Genomic DNA, 27363 nt, shown 5'->3' on the forward strand with positions numbered 1-27363 from the left:
TTCGCTTGGAAACTTGAAGCGGTTCCATTAAGACAAGAGCCTGGACCATTTTCTCCACGGCTAGCTTTGGTTTATGATAAAGTCACTCTTCTACCATACCCCCCAACCTTGCTAACTGGTTTGGCAGGCAGCAAGCAGCTGAACCCGCATTTGCAACATTTCCAACAAGATTTCACCATTAATTTTATTTTTTAAATGTTAAAAAATTGATATACATATTTTAGGGTACATGTGGTATTTTGATACTTGTATACAATATGTAATAATTAAAAGTAATTAGGATATCCATCACCTCAATCACCATTAATTTGAAAAACCCAGGATACCTGGTGCATGCTGAGGAATCTAGTGTCCCGTATTAGTAGCTGCAGAATTTTTACTGGATGAGTTCTGTGGAGTAATTTTGGTTGTAGTTCTAGCTCTCTAATTCTGAGCCTAGATCCCAATCCTTCTCACTGATTATGGGAGCTAATCCCCATCCATTAAATGAATGTCTTTTGTTCTTAAATTAAAAATAAAATAAAACAAGTAAGTCCAGAAGTAGTGGAGAGGTAGGAGGACTTAACATTTAAGTACTTCAGTCTAGACTCAGATCTGGGTTTAAATCCTGCCCGTGCCCTTGCTTATTTGTACAATATGTATAATAACACCTCTAAGGGCAGGGTCTGGCCTTTAGGAAGTGATCAATAAGACATTGAGGTTCTTATTACCGTTTAGACAGTTAAGGTTGGGAGTAGCCTTGGTAATTACATCCAGGTTCATACGATACAATTACTTGCAACGGGATGCTGCGTCTTCCCCAGCCAATTAAGCCAATTCAGTAAAAAACACGCAGGGCCTCACAGGTGAGAAGGGGATTGTGATGAGCCTTGGAAACCAGAATCAACAAGAAAAGTTCAGAAGTGCGTGCGTGCGTGTGTGTGTGTTTAAGATGGAGTCTCGCTCTGTCGCTCAGGCTGGAAAGCAATGGCGCAATCTCAGCTCACTGCAACCTCTGCCTCCCAGTTCAAGCGATTCTTCTGTCTCAGCCTCCCAAGTAGCTGGGATTACAGGTGCCCACTGCCACACCCAGCTAATTTTTGTATTTTCAGTAGAGACAGGGTTTCATCATGTTGGTCAGGCTGGTCTCGAACTCCTGACCTCAGGTGATCCACCTGCCTCGGCCTCCCAAAGTGTTTTAAAAGTTGGCATGCAAAATTCTATTTCCAGAGAGTATTGCCACCAGGATATAATCCTAATGACTACTTACCTGTATCTGCTTTTCATATCTTTGTTTTCAATTTCAGGCCATACTTCTTTTAGGATCTTTTCTACCCACCCATGTCTTTGTTTGTAAAGACATTAGAAACTATTCTCCACGGTGAGCATTCCTCTCCAATGGAATCTTCAGGAAACTGCACTTGTTTTAAGAATTTAGGCCCCAATGCTTCTCTAGTCTCTGACTATATTCAGTTGCCTTTGATAAATCTGGTTGAAAGTGCCCTAGGACCTGAGATGCATGGCTAATGGTAGCTCCTAGTTCAGTGGAACATAAAAAACTGCCCCTTCAGGCTAACTTCTTAATATTCATGTCCTAAATGGGCGCTCCAGGGTGACTGAAGTTTTGTCATATGTAGATGCTACCCAAGGGCAATTCACACATTTGGATCTTGTTTCAAAAGTAATATCTAGGAGTGATGGAGTTAGTTAATAAAATATAGGATACCCAGTTAAATATGAATTTCAGATAAAACAAATAATTTTGTAATACAGGCATGTCCCATACAATATTTGGAAACTTCATGGCCCAAAAGTGGAGCTGCCAGAGCTTTGGGTTCAGTCTTTCTAGAGCTTTGTAGTTTGCCCATAATAGTCTACAGAATTTGCTTGACCAGGATTTGCAGGATAATTACCGGAACAGAGCTTCCCTACACAGCAGTCTAGCATCTACACCAAAGTCCTAGTTGTGTGATATACTGATAGAAATATACTGTATATTTCGTCTTCACCTGGCTCTTGGACAGAACTTCTAAAACCCTCATGACTTAAGTGATAAGAGCCATAGTAGTAGTAATAATATTTGGATATACTCAAATATATACAGAAGTTGTAATATTTGTTTTTTGTCCTCAGCTTCTGAAACAGCTCAGAAACAATAAAGGTGAAAGGGGCATCTTTTGTTATTCAGAACAAGCCCCTTTCAACTACACTTGAGCTTATGTTAATGAGGTGACTTTTAGAGAATGGGAGGCTGGTTGCCAAGGGAACCAACCTTGTGATTAGGGTTGGCATTTTGAGTCCCAACAACTCACCTCCAGGAGGGTAGAGAGGCTAAAGGTTGAGCTAATCACCAATGTAATGAAGCCTGCATAAAAACCCTACCCAAAGAAGTTCTGTCTCCACAGGGACAGAAGCTCTTGTGCTCGGGACCCTTCCAGACCTCACCCTATGTATCTCTTGATCTGGCTATTCATTTGTATCCTTTAAAAATATCCTTTGTAATAAATTGGTAATGTCAAAGACGTTTGAACCAGAGCGACTTCATCTTGAATAGGGGATGGGTAAAATAAGGCTGAGACTTGCTGGGCTGCATTCCTAGTAGATTAGGCATTCTTAGTCACAGGATAAGAAAGGTTGCCACAAGATACAGGTCACAAAGACCGTGCTGATACAGGATGTGGTAAAGACGCCAGCCAAAACCCACCAAAACCAAGATGGCTACAAAAGTGACCTCTGGTCATCCTCACTGCTCATAATGCATCAGCATGCTAAAAGACACTCCCACCAGTGCCATGACAGTTTACAAATGCCATGGTAATGTTGGGAAGTTTGCTTACATGGTCTAAAAAGGGGAGGGACCCTCAATTCCAGGAAATCCCTGCCCCTTTCCTGGAAAACTCATGAATAATTCACCCCTTATTTAGCATACAGTCAAGAAATAACTATAGGTATACTCAGTCAAGCAGCCCATACCACTGTGCTCTGCCTATGGAGTAGCCATTCTTTTATTCCTTTACTTTGTTAGTAAACCTGCTTTTACTTTATGGACTTGCCCCAAATTCTCTCTTGTGTAAGGTCCAAGAACCCTTTCTTGGGGTCTTGATCAAGACCCCTATCTGGTAGCAGTAATAGTAAATTGTTTCCCTGGGTTGTACAAGTTATCCTAGCATATTATTGAACCCGAAGAGGGGGTCATAGGAACCTCCTATTTGTATCCAAGTTGGACAGATGTTATGGGTAACCTGGGAACCCACTACTTGTGACTGGCATCTGAGGTGTGGCAGTTTTGTGGGACCGAACCCTTAACTTGTGGGATGTGGCTACAATTCCAAGTAGATCATGTCAATTGAATTGAATTGTGGGACATTTAGTTAGTGTCTACAGGGAATTGGAGAACTGCTTGTTACAAAAAACATGTACACTTGGTATCAGAATGTCAGAAGTGTTGTGAGGGTAAAGGAGGTTTTTGTTTTTGTTTTCATTTAGTTTGTTAAATAGATGCTCCCAGAGTCTCCATAGTATTTGTCCTACACCAACCCCACCTCCTGCCATTCCCCAAGGAACCTCTGAGTCTTCTCATAGTTTAGTAAGTAAAAGATGAATTGCCAGCTAAATGAGGGGACTTAGTAACAGCCCTAGCCTTAACATCAGTGTCCATCCTGACTCACGGATGCCAACTCCCACCAATTATTTCAAGTATGAAATGTTTTACCTTTCATCACGTACTAATGAGAGTCAGTGTAGCCACAGAAAAAGCTTAAGAAAGTAACATCCTGATGGTGACGCTGCAAGTCAGGTTTAAAACTGGAAGCACGGCAGTGCTGGTCCAATGTCTCAGGCTGATCAATATATTGCTTAGAGTCCAAAGCCCACCAGAGGAAAGGAGTTTTTGTGAGCTGCTAATCATTAATAGCAGGCTAATTTTTTTTTTCTTTTTTTACTTTTTTATTTCTGTAAGCTATTGGGAAACAGGTGGTGTTTGGTTACATGAGTAAGTTCTTTAGTGGTGATTTATGAGATTTGTACCCATCACCCACGCAGTATACACTGCCCCAATTTGTAGTCTTTTATAGGATACACACATTTGTTCTAAATAAGTAGAATCCTTTCAGATAGAAATCTTACCTAGAATACCAATATTTAAACATATAGGAGTCAAATCACACTGTCCAAAGAGGGGAGAAGGGCTTGAGGTGAGGACGGAAACACAGGGCCCAAACTATAAAAACTGTTGATTCAGAAAATAATCTAAAGAAACTATTTTAGTTTTGTAATTCTGATTAATGAAAAACTAAGCAACATGCTAATATATACTTTTTAATTACACAGTATTTATATATACAAATATATTTTTATATATCACACATATGTATTTATACATAAATATATTAAAATTATACGTATATACATATGCATAATTTATATATCATATATATGTAACATATAATATATAAATATATAAAACCCACAAAAGCATAGTTCAGGAAATAGACATTTTTCATCTAGTGATAAATACCAAAAACATAAAAATACTTATAGAAAAAAATCCACCTCCTAGAATTTTATCATAAGGAAATAGTCCTAAATAATGGGGGGGAAGGGTATAGGAAAAATCGTATTTGTGGTCACGCTATTTTATTTCCAAATAGTGGTCCTATTCCAAAACTGGAAACAACTTAAATATCCAATAACAGAGAAATAATTAAATAAATTTTGGCATATCATTTCGTGGAATATTAATCACTTAAAACACATCTACAACGAGCTTGCAACAGCCTGGATAAGCAATGTAATTGTTTGAAAAAGAGAGGAGGAGACCAGGCGCGGTGGCTCATGCCTGTAATCCCAGCACTTTGAGAGGCCGAGGCAGGCGGATCATGAGGTCAGGAGATCAAGACCATCCTGGCTAACACGGTGAAACCCCGTTTCTACTGAAAATACAAAAAATTAGCTGGGTGTGGTGGCGGGTGCCTGTAATCCCAGCTACTCGGGAGGCTGAGGCAGGAGAATCGCTTGAACCCAGGAGGCGGAGGTTGCAGTGAGCCAAGATTATGCCACCGCGCTCCAGCCTAAGCGACAGAGCAAGACTCCATCTCAAAAAAAAAATAAAAAAAAGCAAAAACAAAAAAAGGAGGTTATAAAATCTGGAATGCTTTTATGTTTTAAAAAAAACTCTCATTGAAAAACAAACCATACTTAGTGAAAAAATACAAAAAAAATTTATCAAATTGTAACAGCCGTCTTAGCTGCTAAGATTATGAGGTTTTTTTTTCACTGTAACTATGTATTTCAAATTTTCTATAAGGATTGTGTAGGATTTTTATAATTGTAAAAAATTAATCATTTAATTTACAGAGGAAAAGGAAAACCAGAAATACACAGTTTAGCCAATTTTAAAAAACACATAAACACAGTATTTTTAAAAAACAGAAGAAAAAGAAAGTAGCTTTTAAAAATCTACTTCTGCACTTTTACACTGTAGGCCTGCTGTTTGCGGCAAATGCAACTTAAAGTAATTGACCAACAGATGTCACTGTTACACTTCCTACTTTAAGCATATCTCTCAAGACATACAACTTTACATACGGGAACAAAACCAAAAACTTCACTAATTCTCATGTCATCTCCTGCAGGACTGCAGCTTTCTCAACTTTCAGCTTCATTTCTAAACCTCCTTTTGTAATATCTGGAATGTTGAATGCTGTTCTAAAATGACATACAGTGACCATGGTTTTATGGTATGAAAAATACAGGGTTCTCCTGCTCTTTGACTGCCACCCATGTGAACATCACAGACTTAACCCACACTCGTCAAACACACGGTTCCAGGTCTGAAAGTAATGAGCTGGAGAACACAAGATTGTCAATAGGCATTAAAGTTAATGGCTAAAAAAAGAAAAAGTGCTCCTTAAATTTCTGGGGCTCACCTCATCTGTGACAGGAAACTGGATGGGTAAAGAGGGATTGCAGAGAATCACAATAATCTGGTCCATCCTATCAGGCCATCTAAATGTGGAATTAGGTGAACCCCAGCCCAGTGCTTTCTAAGGAGGACTAAATACTTCTGTGTCAATGAAAACAAGAATGAATAAGAAAGGAGAAGGTAGCTGGATGTGGTGGCTCACGCCTGTAATCCAGCACCCTGGGAGGCCGAGGCAGGGAACATTTTGAGGTCAGGAGTTCGAGAACAGCCTGGCCAACATGATGAAACCCCATGTCTACTAAAAATACAAAAATTATCTGGGTGTGGTGGCTCACGCCTGTAAGCCCAGCTTCTCAGGAGGCTGAGGTGGGAGGATCGCTTGAACCTGGGAGGCAGAGGTTGCAATGAGCCAAGATCATGCCACTGCACTCCAGCCTGAGCAACAGAGCAAGACTCCATCTCAAAAACAAAACAAAACAAAACAAAAACAACAACAAAAAGAAAACGGAGAAGGCTATGTTTTTTTGAACTAAAAGTAGATCCATCATTTGATGCAGCAATCCAACTACTGGGTATCTACCCAGAGGAAAAGAAGTCATTATATGAAAAAGATACTTGCACATGCATGTTTATTAGCAGCACAATTTGCAATTGCAAAACTACAGAACCAGCCCAAATCCCCATCAATCAACGAGTGGATAAATAAAATGTGATATATATTTACATATATACATATACATATATACACATATATATACACTAATACATATATATACATATATACATATATACATATATACACATATACACATATACATATATACACACACACATATATACATATGCCATGGAATACTACTCGGCCATAGAAAGGAATGAAATAATGCCATTTGCAGCAACCTGGGTAAAATCGGAGACTATTATTCTAAGTGAAGTAACTCAGGAATGGAAAACCAAACATTTTATATTCTCACTCATAAGTGGGAGCTAAGCTATGAGGACGCAAAGGCAACAGAATGATACAATGGACTTTGGGGACTTGAGGGAAAGGGTTGGGGGAAGCGAAGGATAAAAGACTACACACTAGGTACAGTGTACACTGCTCACATGATGGGTGCACCAAAATCTCAGTAATCCCCACTGAAGAACTGATTCATGTAACCAAACACCACCTGTTCTCCAAAAACCTATTGAAATTTAAAAAATTAAAAAAAAAAAAACTGCAGAGAGGTTATTAAAAGTGAACAAAAACTTTAAAAAAGAGAAAGGAGGTGATTATGTTTTTTAAATGCATCATCCTATATTCTGCAGATTTTCTGCCAACCTAGTCACCTGTTATTTGAGCAGCTGGAGAGAAAGGTTCATGAATATGGAAGGAAGGCAGGGTATTTGGATTTCACTTGAGAATCCAGAGCATATCAGTTGGCTTTACATACACTATTGACAAATTTTTAGTAAAAGGATATTAAGAAGTGACTTGCAACAAGTGGGTACTCCCACAATGAGAGATTTAGGCTGCAAAGCTAATGAACAGAGTGCTCTGAAAACACTCAGGTAAATGACAAACACAGTCACTTACAGACAAGTTGCTACTTTCTAGTGTACAAATTTCAGATCACCAAGATGCATCTTGATTTTCTGCAGCCCACTGATTTTTTTAAACAATGATCCATACATTAAATGCAACTTTATATACACAATTTACATTAAATACGTATTAAATGAGCCTCTGTTGACCACAAAGAACCACAGCACAATCACAAAGATTTCTACTTACATGGAGATCCAAGTACAACTCACTCCTGTTTGACTTCTCCCTTTCCTCATGAAGCAAAAATGGGCAGGCTGGTCCCGCTCTGTAGCCCAGAACCCACGCACCTCCATCTCTGTTGGGAAGGTCTTTAGGTGTCTGCTCATTGAAGCCATCCCAGGCAAAGCCCTCAGAGGAGATACCTAAACAAACACAGAGAAGGCCATCAGTGACATGGCAGCCAAATAAATAAATAAATAAAGCCATATTTGGGGATCTCCTACGTAGACTTCTGCATACTAGCTCTTACTTTGCTTTCTAAGTTATATTTTTAAGAGACTGCTTTCCTTCCAAAGTATTTCTCCCGACAATTGCTAGATCACACCAACAAAAATTTACAACATATGCCCTCATGCCCAATTTGAAAAGGTAAGTCTATTGGCTGTACTCTGTGCCCCATATTCTTGCTTACAGGTTGCATGGGTTATTCTATCTCAGAATGAAATCAGAGGAGCTGGGGGACAGAAGTCAGGAGGTCTGGCCTGCTGGCTTTCCTACAGTTCCTAAACAGTGTCATCTGCGCCAAGTCACTAATGTGTGTGTTCTCCAGGGCAGGAACTGTGCCTTGTTCATCTTCATTTCTGGAAACAGAATCATTATGCATGGTGCATACTGGACTTGGGTCAGTTTGTTGAATGAGTGAGTAGTGCATGAGAAACCTATTTGGGATTCGCTTTCGTCATCTCTAGAATCAAAGGTATTAGTCTAGCTTATTCTAACCTAAACGGTAGGCAAGTAATAATAGGATGATAATCATTAACTATGTGCCATACACTGTTTTTAGCTCTGTTCAATTTTTATGACAACATATAGTTAGGTATCATTAGTGTTCTCATTTTAAATGGGGAAACTGAAGTACAAAGAAGTTAAGCAATTTGCTTAAAATCATAAAATCAGTAAATGGTTAAGCTAGGACTTGAACCCAGGCAGTTAAACAATAGAGGGCGGTGCTTTTAATGACTACACTATGGCCTCTGCCTGACATTCTATTCTTAAGATGGCAATATGTGTTCTACAACAAAAGGATTTTACGGTCAAATAAGTGTGAGAAAAGGTACATACTGTATCTCTTAAAGAACCATGATTCATGCTAGCATATTAAAGACCTTGGGATGTCCTTTAGTATAAAAAACCTAATTCTATATAACAGCGTTTTCCAACCTTATTTGACCACAGAATCCATTTAAAGGGACACCTGCTAAACATGTCACAAGCCACTTAATGTTGTACTAGAACATAGTTTGGAAAATACCAGATTAGATCACTTCTAATGTTTCATATAGCACTCAAGTTCCTAGTCCTCTTTTAATTCCTGGTAAGAAACCTTGGCAAAATTTTAAGCAACTAGGCAGAAGTTAAAGGTTTAGGCTCAGTGTATTTTGCAATAGAGATCACTGTTGAATATATGATAGAGTGTTTATTACACATAATCCCTGTAAGAGTCTATTTGGCAGTCACCCAAAGCCAACCAATGGCTTCTACCATGCTGAAACCTGACTTACACGAAAGTAGAGCTGAGAGTAAGTCACCTCAAAAAGGAAGTGCGAGATACCATGCTTATATTAGAGTAGCATTTTAGAAGGAAGAAAATTTGAAAACAGCTAAGGTTTGGCTGTTGTTTGCCAGTTTGGTTTATTAGTTTTCAATCACACTTCGGAGCGAAAAATGATGCAGGTCACAGTGTGTCTACAGTTGCCCTCTAGCAGGCTGTTCACAAAACACCTTTCTGCAGCCACTGAGAAAAATGAGAGTCCAGGGCTTCCCCAGTCTATGCTCACCCCTGCAGACACAGTCGTCTAGAAGAGTATACCCAGACTCTTCCTTGATCTGGGCCAGATGCCTTAGAACAAGAGCCGCCTTTCCAGTCAATCCCCTTGCTACCCACTGTCTACAGACAGTCTTCTGAGCTTTTAGAGTCTCATGTGCTTTGGAGTGAACCACTTCTAGTCTCAAGACATAGGAAAGAACTAATGCCTAAAGGAAACTCAGGGAGAAGGCACTCTGCTTAGCACCTTTGCTTTATGCTCACGTTGACTCTGAGGAAGATAGTACTGCTTATATTTTAAGAGATGAAGAAATTAAAGCTCAGACCTCCTTTAACTTCTATTTATATGGCTCATCCTCCTCCTGGACTATTTCTGTTCACCTTTGGCATAAATCTTTTAAAATTTACAGTATACTCTCACTGTACTACCTCATCTTCCAAGATGTATTGGTTACTAATCACATCCCTCATTTTAAATCCGTCCACCTTTCATTTTTCTTTTGAAGTAGCTGCTGGCTTTGGGTAAAGTTTGCACAGAATAATAAAACAATATAAAACATAATATATATAATATATATCACAAAACACAATGTACAACACCTGAGGTAAGACGTCTGTATCATCAGAGGCACATTGTCTGGTGAGTGTAAGTTCATCATTTAGGTACAAGAGAGTGAAACATTCCCATGACAACAAGGATTTGGGGTCCTTGATGAAACACACATGCATGCATATTTATGCAAACCCCTCACACACCTGCAGTGGCTATCCAATACTGCATTAATGAGGCGAGGTGTGCAATCCAATTCACTCTCTATGCAGAGGAAAAACAATGTCAAGGTGAAAGTTATCTTCTTTCTGGAAATGGTTTTAAAGAGTTAATTTCTAATACCTAAGGTTTAACCAGACAATATCCCTATGAAGGAAACATGCAAGGTAAAAACCATGATGCATAATAATTTTGGCAAGAATCATTTGGACAGAAAAGGACCATAAGTAACATAAAACTGAAAATAAGTAACATAAAACCATATTATTCTCAAAAGTCTGACAAAGTAGGTTAGGACAAATGACAAAGTCAACATTCTGACGACCATAATGTATTTATAAAATAATTTTGGAATGGAGAGTTTTAATAATACAAACAACTGTTTTTAGTCAAAAAGCACGTCTGTATTTATTAAAATGGGTAATACCCAAACTAGTCTCTCCAGCTGAATAAATTTAATAAAAAGAGAAGAAAATCATCCGAAATTAGATAAATATCTTCTGTCAAAACAGTCAACTGTCATTTAATTTTCTGACACAAATAGATTTGGGGGTGTTAGATCTTTAGAGAATATTTTGTGAAAAACTGAATCAGTCTTATCAGTTTAAACATGTGTCTGTCCCTTTCATGTGCATACTACGAAACCTGTTTTGTACTCAGTATTATTTTGTTTCTCAAAGACATTTCAACAGTTTGATCGATCACACATACACACACAGGTTATTTGTACAGCTGACCACAGTTAATACAACGAACAGCACAGTCACAGTAAAAGTAGGGTGACTTACCTTGGAACCACTTTGAAAGTCTGTGCTTTTCAAAACCATTCACATGATGAGCTGCACTTCCTGATGCTAACCTATAACATCAGACTGAGGTTTTGCTGTCAATTATCAAAAAAACAGAAGGAGACAGAATGGAAAGGTAATAATATGCCATTTAAAACAGGAGGCAGTGTCCACAACTCACCTTTCCAAAATGGAATCAGTCTGTCTAGCAGGGGTACATTGGATTATTGTTCCCACTGTTTCACTCCCTCCCTGCAATATGATCAGGCACCCATGGCCTTTTCTGGTATATTTCCCCTGCCACATGACTTGCTTTGGCCATCTAATGTCAACAATGTGACAGTGTTCTAATCAAGGCCTTAAGACACACGGTGTGTTTTCATGCCCCACCCTGTGCTTCTGCCCTCACCATGAGACGAACATGGTCCTTGGGAGCTTCGAATGAGACATGAAACGTCTGACCCAGGCACAGTTCTGCAAGCCTAGAGCCAAGCTCAGTCAAACCCAGGCCCAATCGAGTGAACCTTAGCCAACTCCCAGGCCAGTGCGTAAAAACAATACATATTTACTATAAGCCATTGAGATTTGGGGCCTACTTGTTGAAATAGTTGCCTCATACACTATCACGTCTGCTCCCGCTAGAAGCACTGTAATTATTAAAGACATTAAACCTTTTCAGCTGAGGGCTTAAACACAACAGTGTTTTTATTTTGTAAGTTGTACTGAAAAAAATTATTCAATGTACTGCAAGGATTTGAAAAATCAAGTGAAAACTCATGGCACACCCATTTACTCATTCATACCAAGATTCATGCACAAACTACATTTTATTAAAAAGTTATTTACCAGATACTGTCTTTAATCATCTAAAGAATATATATATAAAAATATACCAATTTCCTAAAGGAAATTGTGAACATACTATATAACCAGCAGATCCGGACAAAAGTCCGTAAGGGACAAAATTACAGTGACTTTTAGGCTGTTTCCTCTAATTCTCCCATCATACCAAGCCCTCACTTGACAGCAATGATGAAGTGGTTATGCATCCAAAAAGAAGAGAAAAAACAAAAACCCTAAGCTTAAAACTCTCCTGAGTTTTAGCTCCTGTGCTGTAGTACCCAAGGCCATTCATCATACTTGACATAAAATAAACCCTATGAGGTGAAGTTTTCTCAGGTGTGAATATCAGAACTGATATGTACAGGTAGACAGGTTGTCTTCCATTATGTTATTCAAACGTGTACTTACAAGCAAGCAAGACAGCAATCTAGATGTACAGCTAATGGAAAGTGACACTGCTAAGTGCTTGTGGAGTGGGTGTGTGGCTGTGTGTGTAATCACTCATGTCTGTATCTAGGAAGACAGAGCTGTGGCAAAAGTATAGTCTCATGGCTGGTATCTGTCAATTAGAGATCAATGCTCACTAATGCAGCTGCCCCCATTTTCATCCTCAGCAGTGTTAAATGACACAGTGTCACCAAACCAGCTAGGTAGATACAATTCTGAGAAGGTGTGGTATCTATCCACCCCAGCCTCTAACTCCTCACTGGAAGTATATGGGGAGAGAAGCGATGAATGAGCAAAGATGGACAGGCGGAAGGTGTGGCCAGGCAGAGAAAGGCTGATGGCAAATCAAAAAGTAGCAGAGAGTGGGGAGCAAGCTCTGTCAGTCTGAGCATCGATGAGGAAAGCATCCATAGCCATCAGGCAACTGCAATGTAGTTTGCGTTTCTAAAATCATGCTTAAATTCAAATAAAATAAAACAAAACTTACAGTTGGAAGGAATCTTGTATATCTCCCACCTACATGCTCATTTTATAGTTGAGAGAACCAAAACCCATGAAGATTGCAGTATTTCAAACATGCCTAGCTAGCAGCAAAGGCAGAACTAAAATCTAAGTTCTTTATGCTATTTAGAGAAAGATATTATTGCCAGTCTCCAGACGAGAATATTGAGGGCTGACAGAGAAGTAGATGTGAACAAGTTAAGAGCATGGGTACAGGGCTTTAACATGTGGGCTAAATTCCTGGCTGTGACCTTTACTAATTATTTGACCTTGGTGAAGTTACCAAAACTCCCTGAGTCTTTTTTCCCTCATCAATAAAATGAAGATAATAAGAATATGCCTAATATTGAACTAGGCTCACAATTATTTTCTTTCAGAAGACTTTTCTTGGGCTGGGGGATAGATAGATTTGATGGGAGAAGCAAATAATTTCCTGCTTTAAGTAAAGAAATCTATATACAATGAGGGCATATCCAACATCACACAGTCATGTGAAAGGCTATTTTTTTTTTGTCAGAGAAGATAAGGAGAATAACAATAAAGCTTATAAGAATTCAGTTGCACTCTAGTGCAGCAGATCCTAAATCTGTTCATGTTCCAAAAATAGAATTCACGTCATCAAATGCAACAGCTCCAAGTAAGTGGCTGATCATCTCTGGAAACAACAGATCCTCAGGGTCATTCATAGATACCCTATGATACTCCTCCCCAGAAAATCAAACACAGGAGCCTACAGCCATGAATGGAACTATTTATAGTCATGGCTTTAAGTGAAATAGCATTTTAAGTATATAAATATCTCTTATGATTATTATATTAACTTCCTTCCATGGTTTTCTCCTGTGAAGAATACTAGTTGAGGGGTGTTTATTACTCAGGCTAGGAAACATATTTGTGGCCACAGTTACACTGGGTATTTTAACACTTGAAAAACGGGCACAAATGATGCTAACAATGGATAGAGCACCTAGGTAAGGTTTGATGCAGAAAAGATCAAGGAAAGAACAAATTTAGGAGGTTGTAAGATTCACTGAGACATTAAAAGCCTCTGTCCACTCTCAGATGATAAATGCTCAAAACATTAGATGTTAGTACTTCAAATACTTAAGTGATCAAAAAGTTTTAGTATGTTTGGTTATAAAGAATATGACCAGGTGCAGTGGCCCACCCCTGTAATTCCAGCACTTTGGGAGGCTGAGGTGGGCAGATCACTTGAGGTCAGGAGTTTGAGACCAGCCTGGCCAACATGGCGAAACCCCATCTCTACTGAAAATACAAAAAGTAGCTGGGTGTGGTGGGAGGTGCCTGTAATCCCAGTTACTTGGAAGGCTGAGGCACAAGAGTTGCTTGAACCCGGGAGGCAGAGGTTGCAATGAGCCGAGATTGTGCCACTGCACTCCAGCCTGGGCAACAGAGTAAGACTGTCTCAAAAAAAAAAAAAGAAAGAAAGAAGAAAGAATATACTTGCTTGTTAACAAAAAACATGTATATATATTTTTGAGATGGAGTCTTACTGTGTCACCCAGGCTGGAGTGCAGTGGCATGATTACAACTCACTGTAGCCTTGGCCTCCTGTGCTCAGCAATCCTCCTGCCTCGGCCTCCCAAGTAGCTGGGACAACAGGTGTGCACCGCCACACAAGGCTAGTTTTTAATTTATTTTGTAGAGATAGGCTCTTGCTGTGTTGCCCAGGCTGGTCTCAAACTCCTGGCCTCAAGTGATCCTACCACCTTGGCCTCCCAAAGTGCTGCGACTACAGGCATGAGCCATTGTGCCTGGCCCCAAAAATATTATTGAAGAATCAGAATACAAAAAGAGTCATATGGCATTCATTATAAGTAAATTCAAATAATATTTTCCCTTTTATGTCACATTATTCCAATTATTATGAGGATGGTTGCACCAGTGGGAAATCCAACTCTTGAAGACATATGATATAATTACTGGTTGTCTTAATAGCTAAGGAAGTAAAGTAGAGAAAAAACTACAAAATACTAAGCCCTGGATTATAAAATATATAATAAATGATTTTTTTAAAACTTCCTTTCCAAAAAGAAATGATCCTAGGAAACTCACAAAAAGGAATATACATAACAAGATAAATACAAAAAAAAGAAGGCACATTTACCATTATTAAATGTGATGGAGCATACACAATACAATTAAGAGACTGAGAATACAATACGGCTCTGAGTGTCCTTGCAACATAGTGAGAATGAAAGGGCATTCTTTATTTCATTCCTATCATCAAAAGGAAGAAACAAGCTGATCCCTGACGGCTGACAAAGGTTTTTGTGATACAAAATTCTGAGAAAAACAGCTGTATAATCTACTTAGTTCCCACCTTAGCCTTAGCTCCATCCCAGGTGTTTGGTCTAACAATTATCTTTACACAGTATTGTTGCCAGCACTAGAGCCAATAAGGCTGGTCTAGTCGTCTGTCAATAATCTTTGCCATTCTAACCAGAAAAGTGTGGATATTACCTTGATTGCCCAATAATTTGGAATTAAAGTGATGAACTCTTCATCAGAGCTGCTAAGAAATGGCCCCTATAACACATCCAGATTCGTAAATCGCCACCTTTTGCGTGAGTGTCTCAGGCACCAGAGGTTTCCTATCTCCCTTCTTCCACCAGTCATTAGTAGTGAGGAGTAGTCCTGCACTTTACCCCAGCACCGGATTTATCACTTTCTCTCCCAACAAATCTACTTTTTCCCTTTTTTTTTTTTTTTTTTTTTTTAGACAGAGTCTCACTATATCATCTAGGCTGGAGTGCTGTGGTGTGATCCTGGATCACTGCAGCCTCGACCTCCCAGGCTCAAGTGACAAGTGATCTTCCCACCTCAGCCTCCCAAGTAGCTGGGACCACATGCACCACCATGCGCAGCTAATTTATTTTTTTATCTTTGTATTTTGGTTTTACCATGTTGCCCAGGCTAGTATCGAACCCCTAGGCTAAAGCAATCCGCCAGCCTTGGCTTTCCAAAGTGCTGGGATTACAGGCGTGAGCCAACTAGCCTCGCCGCCCCGTTTTTATTTACACATACTTCAGACTGGTTGATAATGTCCCATAGGTCACTGGGGCTCTGGTAATTTTTTTCAGTCCAGAAATCACCTCTCAGTAGAAAGCGTAGGTAGCCGGGCACAGTGCCTCATGCCTGTAATCCCAGCACTTTGGGAGGCTGAGGTGGGTGGATCACTTAAGCTCAGGAGTTCAAGACCAGCCTTGGTGACATGGCGAAAACCCATCTCTACTAAAAAAAACCACAAAAATCAGCCAGGCCTGGTGGCCTGCGCCTGTGGTCCCAGCTACTTGGGAGGCTGAGGTGGGAGGATCACTTGTCACTTGAGCCTGGGAGGTTGAGGCTGCAGTGAGCCAAGACCACACCACTGCACTACAGCCTGGATGACAGAGTGAGACCCTGTCTTAAAAAAAAAAAAAAAAAAAGAGATGGGCTAAAAGGAGCAGGAAAATACTACTTAAAGAAGTAAGAAGTACTGGCTTCAGTTTTCCAAATTTGAAGAAAATTATTAACCCACAGATCACAGTAGCTCAATGACTCCTCAGCAGGATAAATACAAAGAAAACTACAATAAATAAACTAGAAAATCAGTGATAAAAACACAATTATAAAAGCAGACAGGGAAAAAATATTATGTATAGAAAATGAAAGAATTACTAGACTTCTCAGAACATGCAGTCCAAAAGACAGTGGAATGACTTTAAAGTATTGAAACCACCTTAGGGAAAAATAGTGGGGAGGACAGCAGACAGAGGGATAAAGAGAGGACTTCCATAATGATAAAACAGTCACTTCATCAAAAAGACATAACATGCCTACATTTTCATTATTTGTACCTAGCATTAATAACAGAACTTCAAAATACATGAAGCAAAACTATCAGAACTGAAATAATTACATAAATAGACAATTATATTTAGAGATGTCAATATTCCTTTCTTAGTAATTGCAACAGCTTGACAGAAAATCAGTAGGGATATAGAAAAACTAAACATTAACCATCAATTTTACCTGATATTTATAACACACTCCATTCAATAACTGTAGAATATGTATCTTTGCAAGTACATATGGAATTTATCAAAATAGATTGCACACTGGGCCACAAAACAAGTCTCAATACATTTAAAAGGATCAAAATCATATGAAATATATTCATTGGCTACAATGGAATTTAAATTAGGTACTGATAACAGAAAATTATTTGGAAAATCCCAAAAACTTGGAAATGAGACCATACACTTCAAAGTAACTCATAGGTCAAAGAAGAACCACAAAAGAAATTAGAAAATATTTGGAACACAGCTAATTCAATAATCAGAGAGAAACTGACAGCCTTACTTCATGCTGAGTGACTGTCCTCCCCCAATATGGCTGATGGCATTTCTCCTCCAGACTGGGGGAGATGTCAGGCATAACTGATGCATGATTAACTCATAGCAAAGTGGATTCAGTGGCCACATGCTTCCTGAATGCTGAATGCTGAGGCCTGAGCTCCCACCTCCCCTCCCTAGGCTTCCAGAACACTTGTCTTCTTTAAAACTAGGCACACACTACAACATTATTCTGAGAGAAACATGACCAGCTCAAGAGAAAGAACCGGGAGACACTGACACAGGCGGTTCCTCAATCAATAGCCAGGCCTGATCACCCTACAGTGATGTTCAAATCCAGTACTCTTACACAGGCACTCAGGGCTTTCAATTAGCTTTTTAGTCCCCATACCTCATGCAGGTACACAACCAATGATTATGAGACAGCGGAGGAGAATTTCTAACATAAAGAGCAGGTAAAAGAGTAACAGGAGAATGAGGTTGTGTCACTGCATACCTGCTGAATCAAGATTTTGGAGATGGCTACTTTCTTCTACCACCACAGCTTTTACCACATGGCCCTTTTCCCTGCCTCTAGTTCTTGCCAGGTTCCTGTAATACTCTCTCCTCCCTTTCCCCTTCAGGCCTAAGGTTGGTAAGGGCTTTCTGCTGTTGCTAGTTCCTTGGAAGCTCACAAGCCCATGCTTGTTTTCTGGGGTCCTTCAATCTCGACACAATCTCTTCATTAAGTTATTTTCATTTTAAACTCTCTTGAATAGCCCAGGCATGGTGGCTCATGCCTGTAGTCCTAACACTTTGAGAAGCCGAGGCTGGTGGATTGCTTGAACCCAGGAGTTCAAGACCAGCTTGGGCAACATGGTGAAACCCCACCTACAAAACTCCATCTACAAAAAAATATAACCCAATCTACAAAAAATTAGCCAGGTGGCGTGGCGCACACCTGTAGTCTCAGCTACTCCGGAGGCTGAGGTGGGATGATGCTTGAGCCTGGAAGGTCGAGGCCGCAGTGAGGCAAGATCGCGCTGTTGCACTTCAACCTGGGTGGCAGACTGAGACCCTGTCTCCAATAAGTAAATCAATCAATAAACAAACTCTTTCGAATGTACTGTGTGTCAGGACTCTGACTGATACAATAATTGGCATCAGGAATCATGTTTATTCCTACCTTCTAGCACTTCTGTATGTATCACTAAGGCATCTAGGGTGATTGCTACATGATGCTCACCATGCCCAATTAGAATAATAGCAGCAATGTGATGGGCCAGTATAATCTTTTGTGAGCTATCAAGATGAGCAAACTCCTTTCAGAATGTATCATGAGAGAGAATAGGAAAATTGTCATAACGCTAAAAGAAGGCAGTGATGGTATAGTGCCATTCTTTCCAGGATGAACTGATTGATGTGAAAGTAAAGCATTTGTAAATCAATAAGTGCATATTAGATTTAAGGAGCTGTGTTGATATATTTAGTAGGGATACCATATCTAAAACAGCACCTGCAATTGGCATCCCCATTTATGTTTCCAATAATCCAGTCACTCTCTAAAAGTCATCTAGTTTTCTCACTAAACAAAAAGGAATTTAAGTGGGAATATGGTATGAGTTACCATTTCTGCATTTTTCCAAGCTTTGAGGTAGCACAAATCTCTGCAATTTCTCCAGCACATGCCTTTCTCCCAGAATACACAGGTGTGGGACTCAAAAGAAGAGGTAAGACTGGCCCTTTTTACTATTATACCTAATAAATCATTTGCAGAACTTTTGCTTCCTGTCATTGCAACTTTGGGCTTGGTGGGTTTGGAGGTCTTCGTGTCCAAAAGAGGAATGCTTCCAGTAGGGAACTTAGCCATAGTTCCAGTAAACAGGAAGCTGAGAGTGCTTCTTGGCCATTTTAGTTTCTTATACATTAGAGACACATTTATTTAGTTTTAGTGCCTAACAAAATGAATGTTTTTGGTAGAACAGAATATTTTGAACTGAGCCTAGAGTCTTAAACTTCCACAGTAAAAAAAGAAAAAATGGTAGGAAATATAAAACTGCACATTTGGAAAAATAATATAGTACACGAATGCCTCAATAAATGAATGTCCTCATCAATATTGAGATAACACAGGGAAGCTATTGTAAAACAAATGCACTCAAAGGTTTCTGGTAAAGGAGTAAACTGGTCTACAACTTTGAAAAGATATTTGGCAATATATATCTGAAACGGGGGTTGACACCTATGGCCCAAAGGCCAAATACAGCCTACTGCCTATTTTGTACATTTTTACATTTTTAAAGGAGGAAAGGGAGGAGGAGGGGACGGGTCAAGATGGAGAGAGGTAAAAAGAGGAAGAGAAGTAGCTGCAGCAACAGAGATCTTACAGCCCACAAAGTCAAAAATATTTACTATTTGGTTTTACAGAAAAAGTTTTCCAACCACTGTTCTAAAATATTAAACATATTCACAGCCTTTAACCAATAAAAATCCACTTGTGTGAATCTATCCTTCTGTGAATTTAAGTAAATGGAGGCTAATCATAAAAAATAATCATCGATGTCATGAGATCTATTATAAATATACAAGGTATCCACCAAAATATAATCTATGACAGAAAAAAGTGGGAAACAAAACACCATCGATTGTGATATAGTCATTACTGTGGAATATTATGCAATTATTTAAAATCATGTTTCCAAAGAATGTGTAATACATAAGAAAATGTTCACAATATAACATCAAGTATTAAATACAATTTTTACCCTAATTTTAATACGTAAAAAAAAGAAATCAAAATGTTAGCAACAAGTTTCTTCTTTATATTTTTCTGTACTTTCTACTGCTTTTTCAATGGACTTTCTAAATTTCATTTGGAAAATGAAGCAACTATTACTTATATAATCAGACAACAATAAAAATAAGTAAAAAGGTAGAAAATGGATTTGAACAAGCCTTAACCACCGAAGGATGATAAAATATTGAAAATCATCTGTAAATTGAAGCTGCATATTGAGCCAAATCTGGCACTATCTGCCAATGATGTATTATTTCAAGATGTGCAAGTTGAGTATACTGGAGAAGGCTGGCAATGTGGTAAATTCAGTTAAGGGTATTCTAATTTCAAACTATACTTATCTACATAATCCTATAATCCAGGGGTGTCTAATCTTTTGGCTTCCCTGGGCCACACTGGAAGAATAATTGTCTTTAGCCACACATAAGATACACTAACAATAGCTGATGAGCTTAAGAAAAAAATTGCAAAAAATGTTTTAAGCAAAGTTTACGAATTTGTATGGGGTCATATTCAAAGCTGCCCTGGGACAGGAGTTGGACAAGCTTGCTGTAATTCTTCATGGTAATCCCTGCCCCCTAACTCAAATCCCAGTCTGAAGCACAAAATAAATTCTATTTTAACCCAAAAATACAGCTATTTTTACCTGCCATTCTTTGGCAGCATGAGATTTAACAAGAAACTTTATGTTATTGTTTTAAATCCTATCCCATCAGTCCTATGATTACGACATTTCCCTTCTCATAGACCTTCAACAACTTCTTGTTGCATACAGAATAGAACCCAAATTCTTTGGTTGGATAGGGAGACCATTTATGCTTGGCTTTCACATATTCTTCCGAATCCTCATCTATAATCCCACATAGGTATCCCAGCTTCCAGCTGTACTGAGCTGCTTTCCATTCTTCATAATACACTTCCTTGTCTATTCACTTTATTTGGACTGACTGTATACCGGTGTCTGAAAGACAAGTGCTACCCATCCTTCAGGACCCTCCTTAAATTTCAATTCCTCTACCAAGTTTACTTGTGTCTTCCAGACTAAGTTGATCTCCCCTTTTCTATTCTTTTGGGGGTACTTTGTACATGTATGATACTCCAGCATGTTACACTCTGTTATGTGCTAATTTATCTTATGTGTATCTGCTTTACCATAAAGCTGAGTCTTCAGAGGTTTTCCCCTGTATCAGGACCTGTGTGTTTGTAAGTATTACTGAGCAAGTTCCAGAAGCATTCATACTCAAATTCAAAGACATAATTTCCCCCTTAATTTTCAATGAGAGAAGGAGCTACCATTGAACTGAGAAGATGTGCTAGGGAGGGAAGGGATATAACTAGAGGAGTAAAACATTGGGGAGCAGGAAGATAAAAGTTTTCTTTCAAACTCCAAGGCTAGATTATTCTCATAAAACTGTATTTAAGTAAATGGAAGCTAGTGTTCCATCAGGTAGAAGGTGAATCCAGTCTTAAGTCACCCCTAAATGACCAGATTTCTTCTCTCCATCCTTCCTCATTCTTTCTTCTTTCCCTCTCTCCCTCCTTCTCCCTGTCTTCTCTCTCTTCTTGACAAGGAAAGATTCCACCATAAATTTAAATGATATTGGGTATTATGGAGACCACAATGGCAGGAAAAGTCCATGGAGTTTGCCTCGTGAGGTATATACGACCCATGAACAAACACAAAAGAAATGATGTCTTTCCACTTTTTAATCCTTTCATAAACCTCCTAAAGTTGGGAGACAGATTATGGAAACACTGACTGACATTGGTTTTATTTCATTTCCACAAGATGAAAATTTATAATAAAACTTTCTCATATCGGTATTCAGTATAAAGAAATGTACTTTTAGCAAATTTTCAAACCATGGAACTAATTAGGCCTTCTCTGATATTCCTGTTTAAAATAGATATCTCCAGTGGTTATTTTCATGGCAATCTAATTTTTCCTCCATAGAATGTCTTTAAATTTTATTTATCTTTAGGATCCAGGAAAAGGCTTAATGAGGCAGAACCTTACTTGCCTTCTCCAGTACCAAGCACTCCAGCATCTGACACAGTCAGTGCCTGTGTTTAGTAAATATATAATAATATTTGTTGAATACAATAATATTTGTTGAATATACATTACATGAATAGTTTTATGTTCAGAACACCCAGGTTTTTCAGGTGATAAGCTCTAATCTTTTTTATCAGTCCAAATGAACACTTGCTATTGAGCTTAGCATGGACTCTGTAGCAGAACAGTTTTGGTTTAAATCTCAGCTCCAACCTCTTACTAGCCAAGAGAACTTGGCAATTTATTTAACCTCTCTATGTCCCAGTCTCCTCTGTGAAAGGGGAAAATAATGGTTCTCACCTTCTGGAGTTACTGTAAAGATTAAAGAGTTAATATATACAATGTACTCAGAGCAGTGCCTGGCACCTATAAACAGTACATAAACACTGTTAGAATTATTACTCTCTGCTCAGTGCTGAATTAGACCCTGTAGAAGGCAAAAAGGTAGAATGAGACAGAGCTCCATTTCTCCAAAGGATTCACTTTCGAGTTCCAATGAATGGTTCAACAAATGTATTCTCAAATTTTATCCATTGTGAAATATTTGAAATGTTGTTTCTCATCCTCCCTTCAAACTAAAATATACCAAAGGAGAAAAACAAAAACCCTAACCCACCAAAATGAGCTTCATTTTTTCATGCAGAAGAGTATTTGAGGAGTCAGGGTCTTTTCAGAACGTTTTGTTCAGCAAAGTTATCATGGTTTCTATTCTATTACACCTTGAATCTATTTGGTCAAGCTTAAAATTAATCCAAATCATCTTTAATTTAGGAACTTGTTTTTAGCATCTTATCACTATCTGAAAATTGCCCTTTTCTTCCCCGAGGTAATTTCAAATGTGATTTTACCATGCCTTGGGGGGGTATAATCCTACCAGAAAATACAGCTCCAACTTAAAATCCAAGTCAGTAGAAAAATCAATTTACTAAAAGAAAATTAACTTCATTGGCAAAATTTTCAGGAAGGAACTGATGCTTAAAGTGAACAAAATCTATACTAAGAATAAAATTGAGTTCATCATATATTTGTCAGCTGAAAAAAACTATCAATACAGTCAAGTGCATGATAAACATTCCCTAACATGACTTCATCAAATGATAAAATAGAAACTGGTGAGACTCACATTGGTAAGAAATGGTAAGATGCACAAATTTGTCAATAATGGCTTCAAAAAAACAAAGAGCATTAGATTGAACTGTATGGTGCTGACAAGTATTTCAGGAGTCATGTTTTTACTTTGGGCTTAAATTTTACTTATAAATATGTAAGTGGACTTTCTTGCCCAATTTTCACAATTTATAATTTAAAATGAGTCACAGCTGTGACTTGTTGCTAAGGAATAGAAGCACCAAATAATTTATTTTCTTTTTATTTGAAATGACAATTATATGTATTAATGATAGAGATGCAGGAAGTTTGAAAGCCACAACCACCCTGGTATGCGGTTGGGGAAAATGATACAATAGAGGACTCACTCAGCACAACTGAAACATGAGATGAACCTAAGATAGCTCCAGCCACTGAGAACTGAATCAGCTAAAGGAAATGAAAATAAAATTACTAGGGAAGCTAGTAATACATATGTATTCCTGAAGCAATGTCTTCCAACTAATGTAATTCTAAAATAGTTTCGTAATTTTCCATGGAGCCAAGGATTGTATGAATTAACTGAAAAAGAAAGAAGAGTCAAGGAAAAATGAGATAATTTGATATAAATTTGTAAAGGTATTACTTTACTAAAGGGATCTGACACTACTTTCTTGCAGAAATTAAAATATATCATTTCTATGTTAAAAACAATACTAATTTGAGTCAATATTTGCACCATTAAAAGAAAAAGCAAAAGCTGAATCTAATTGGTGGTGATTTCTGTGATAAGCAATAAGCAAAAGATAGAATGACCCTCTCCAAGAGCTCTCAGAGACATGGTGGAGATGCCCTGGGATGTGGCACTTTGCAAGCTGCGGAGCTGTCTCACTACACAGCACATGCTCTGGCGTGACGCAATCTCTCTCACTGTCTTCAAAGAGTGAATGAGCAACCAAAGGGTTAATATTAAACTTTTTTTTTCCCTTGGCTGTAATGATTCTAAGACAGGTGCTCTCTGTGCTCTGGATGTTTCATTACTAAATGGAGCTATGTGCCCACTGGTCAGAACTGGGGAGGAGGAGTCATCCCTCAGAATTAGAAACAAAGACTTTCCTTGGGCCACTTTGAGATCCTCCTGTCAAGAAAAAAATACAACAGACAATAAAAGGGTAGGGGTTCCAATTAATAGCTAGTATAATTTACCCTATTAAAAAGAAATAGGATTGTAGGGAATTTGGTGGGGTATCAGAGGAATCTAGAGGAAAAGTTAGCAGAAGACTCTCATAATGTTATCTACATGGACTGTCAATGGTTCAGACCTCTCAGAAATAAAGGGTTGTCTTCCCCAAAGAATCCAGACCAGCTGAAATGCTGCCTAAAGGCAAGGATGACTTGAAATGGGTAATGACTGGGGAAAGGTTTATAGACTATATGGCTTTGAGATCAGGCAGAAAAATAGGGAATCTTGACTAAAACTGTATTTTCTTATATACTGTTGGCATATCTAAAGATTAAATAATTACTTCCTGTTTTCTCTTTCAATAAATATCTGCTTTTCCTTTTCTTCACTGTTTTTTGGTCTCACTACTGGGATATATTAATTACAATAAAAGTATCCATTGATTCGTAAGTTACAAAATGTTGTAACAGGACAAGAAAAAAAAACTACTACTCAGCAAGGACTCAAAGAACAGGGTGCCTATGGCATCACTTCCAGATCTCATTACTGTCTAAGCTTGTACTGTCTCCTATTAGTGAGGAAGGGTTTGCAGTTATGCCTGGTAGAGCTGAGTCTACTGCTCTTTGGACGTGTAGCATGAAGGGGTGAAAGCTGGAAAGTACCCCTTAGAATGGCTGTCTGTCCCATAATTGTTCTGCCTTCTCTGGGAACTGTTCCCAGTGCATAAGGGGAGGCTCTGAGCAGCCATGTCTCAACCTGATCTGGAGTCACTGGATCTGAATCTTATAAATGGCAGAAAATATCCAGGAACTTTTGCTTATGGGATTCTCAGTACTTCCTGGTTGCCACCTGGCCCAATATTACTATTCAATTTTTCGTTGCTTAATATACCATAATGTTCCATAAATAAATTCCTATTTTGATTACAGCTAACCAGAATCCACACACACACAAACACACACACACACATGCACACGCACACAGACACAAAACGCTAAGCAACGAGAATGCCAAAATTTCATTTGGCATTGTCTCTGTGGCCTTTTTTTTAAAGTCAGCTTTCTTTAATGTGTACATGATTCTACAAAAGTGTATAAACTTCATCATTTAAATCCATTAGCTTTTAGAGGAAGTTTGAGTCATACTGATATATCCCCAAATTTTCATCATCTCATGGAACTTCTCAGGAGCATCCAGCAGGGTTGAATGCATACTTTTTCTTGAAATTCCCTTTCAGAAAACACTCTCTCCAAGTTCTCCTGCGTTCACTGTTCAACTCTTCAGTTGCCTTGCTGGCTCCTCATCCTTCTAAATCAGTGTTCTTAATCTCAGCACCACTGAAATTTTGGGCCAGACAACTCTTTTCTGTGGGAGGATGACCTTTGCACTGCATAATGGGATGTTCAGCAGCATCCCTTGACCTCTACTCACTAGTTAATAGTAGCATCCCCTCCCCCATCCATTGGCCAACTAAAAATCTCGGAAATCGCCCCTAGTTGAGAAGCACTGCTCTAAATGTTTCAGCACTCCAAAGATATGCACAGAATCTTCTCTGTCTTCATTCACTCCAACTGTCATCTCATTCAGTCTCAGTTTTAAATATCATCTCAGCTCTAATGACTTCCAAATTAATGCATCTGGCCATAAGCTCTTGCCCTATCTCATACAGGCACCCAAGTACTCATTGCTTGGCTAATATTCATTCCAAATTCTTTATTTTCCTTCTAACTTTGTTCTTCCCCCAGTCTTTCCCACCTAATTAAATAGCTCTCCGTTTCTAAGATTAAAACCTGCTTCATCCTTGAGTCCTTTCCCTCACATTCTGCCTAAATTTTATAAGCCAGACCTGTTTGCTCTACCACCAAACAGTAACCCAAATCTGACCACTTCACACATCATTACCACCTCAGTCTAAGCCACTACCACTCTCATCTGGGCAACTGGAAAAAATCTCCTAGCTCTTCTTCCTTCCTCCACTCCTGCCTAGACACAATACTCTCCACAAAGCATGCAAACGATCTTTTAAAAATGTCACACCATTCCACAGATCAAAATCCTCCAGTGGCTTCCCATCATAGTTAAAATAAAATGCAAATCCCTGGCCTTAAAGAACATCACTGGACTTGATCCCTGCCTATCACTTTCTCCCCATCTCCTAACCTCTCCCTTACTTCATTCCAGCCAACCTCACCTTCTTGCTGTTCTGTGATCACACCAACCTCATTCCTGCCTTTGGCATTTACACTGGTGTTTTCTTGGCTAAGATGTTCCCCAGACTGTTAAATGGCTGATTTCTTCACATCACTCAAGTTCAAGTTCATGTTCAAATATCCTTCCAGCAGAAAGGCTTTCTTGTCACTGCCTTTTTGCCAACATGCTCTCTAGTATTTCACTCATCGCACTTATCATTACCTGAGACTAAATAATGAATGAGTCTCAAAATCAACTCTAGCAATGCAAGATATCAGATCTGGTTTTCTTCTGTATATAGATGGTAATATGATGATCCCTCTTTTAAGACATTTAAATAAAATGTAAATGCTAATATGTTTTTTATTTTTCATGTTGGCCCCTTATTTATTACAGTTAACTCTGGAAGCCCCAGAGGTGTGTTTGCAGATCGTCTATCATGAAAATAACAAAGGTTTCAGTTTGGATGCCATGTTATTGGGAGTGAGGGGCTAGAATGCAACACTGGCAAGAATTCTGTGCCAGGTTCAGCTCCAGTAAGAAAGAGTCTCGTGATTTCTCTGAGAGAGCAATGCCTTCCCTGGCACAGGAGGGATGGTGGTGGGGTGTGTGTGTGTCATATTTTTGCCATCCTTTGACTAAGCCCTCTCTGTTTTCTTGCCTGCTTATTTTTTGGCAGTTCTTACTGGCATCTTCATTGGCTTAACAAGAAAACAGAAGAGATATGAAACTCAATCAGACAACTAAACAGTTACTGCTTTGGTAAAAGTTTTGATGAAAAACATATAAAGCTAAAGGACATATGCTGCAACAATCAGTGGGTGTGAATCCTCTATCTACATGTCTCTTACTCCCATGAGTAGGGAAACGAGATAATGGCACACAAGGA

The 27363-nt window shown here is 38.7% G+C and overlaps 1 protein-coding gene across 13 annotated transcripts in view; it reads right to left on the reverse strand.

The window, feature by feature from the left end:
* FMN1 (formin 1) overlaps nt 1-27363 on the reverse strand; it is a 441973-nt gene that overhangs the window by 325337 nt on the left and 89273 nt on the right. For 10 of the 13 annotated variants that reach the window (XR_010121077.1, XM_055278579.2, XM_055278580.2 and 7 more), the window contains one exon: nt 7680-7855. The exons of the other annotated variants lie outside the window; for them this stretch is intronic. Coding sequence is in view for 8 of the 10 variants with exons in the window: in XM_055278579.2 (XP_055134554.2) it covers nt 7680-7855 (176 nt within the window). In the remaining 2 variants the exon portion in view is untranslated. The remainder of the gene's footprint in view (nt 1-7679; nt 7856-27363) is intronic. 13 annotated transcript variants of the gene reach the window in all.

This window comes from Symphalangus syndactylus, chromosome 5 (assembly GCF_028878055.3).
Source record: "Symphalangus syndactylus isolate Jambi chromosome 5, NHGRI_mSymSyn1-v2.1_pri, whole genome shotgun sequence".
Lineage (NCBI taxonomy): Eukaryota > Metazoa > Chordata > Mammalia > Primates > Hylobatidae > Symphalangus > Symphalangus syndactylus.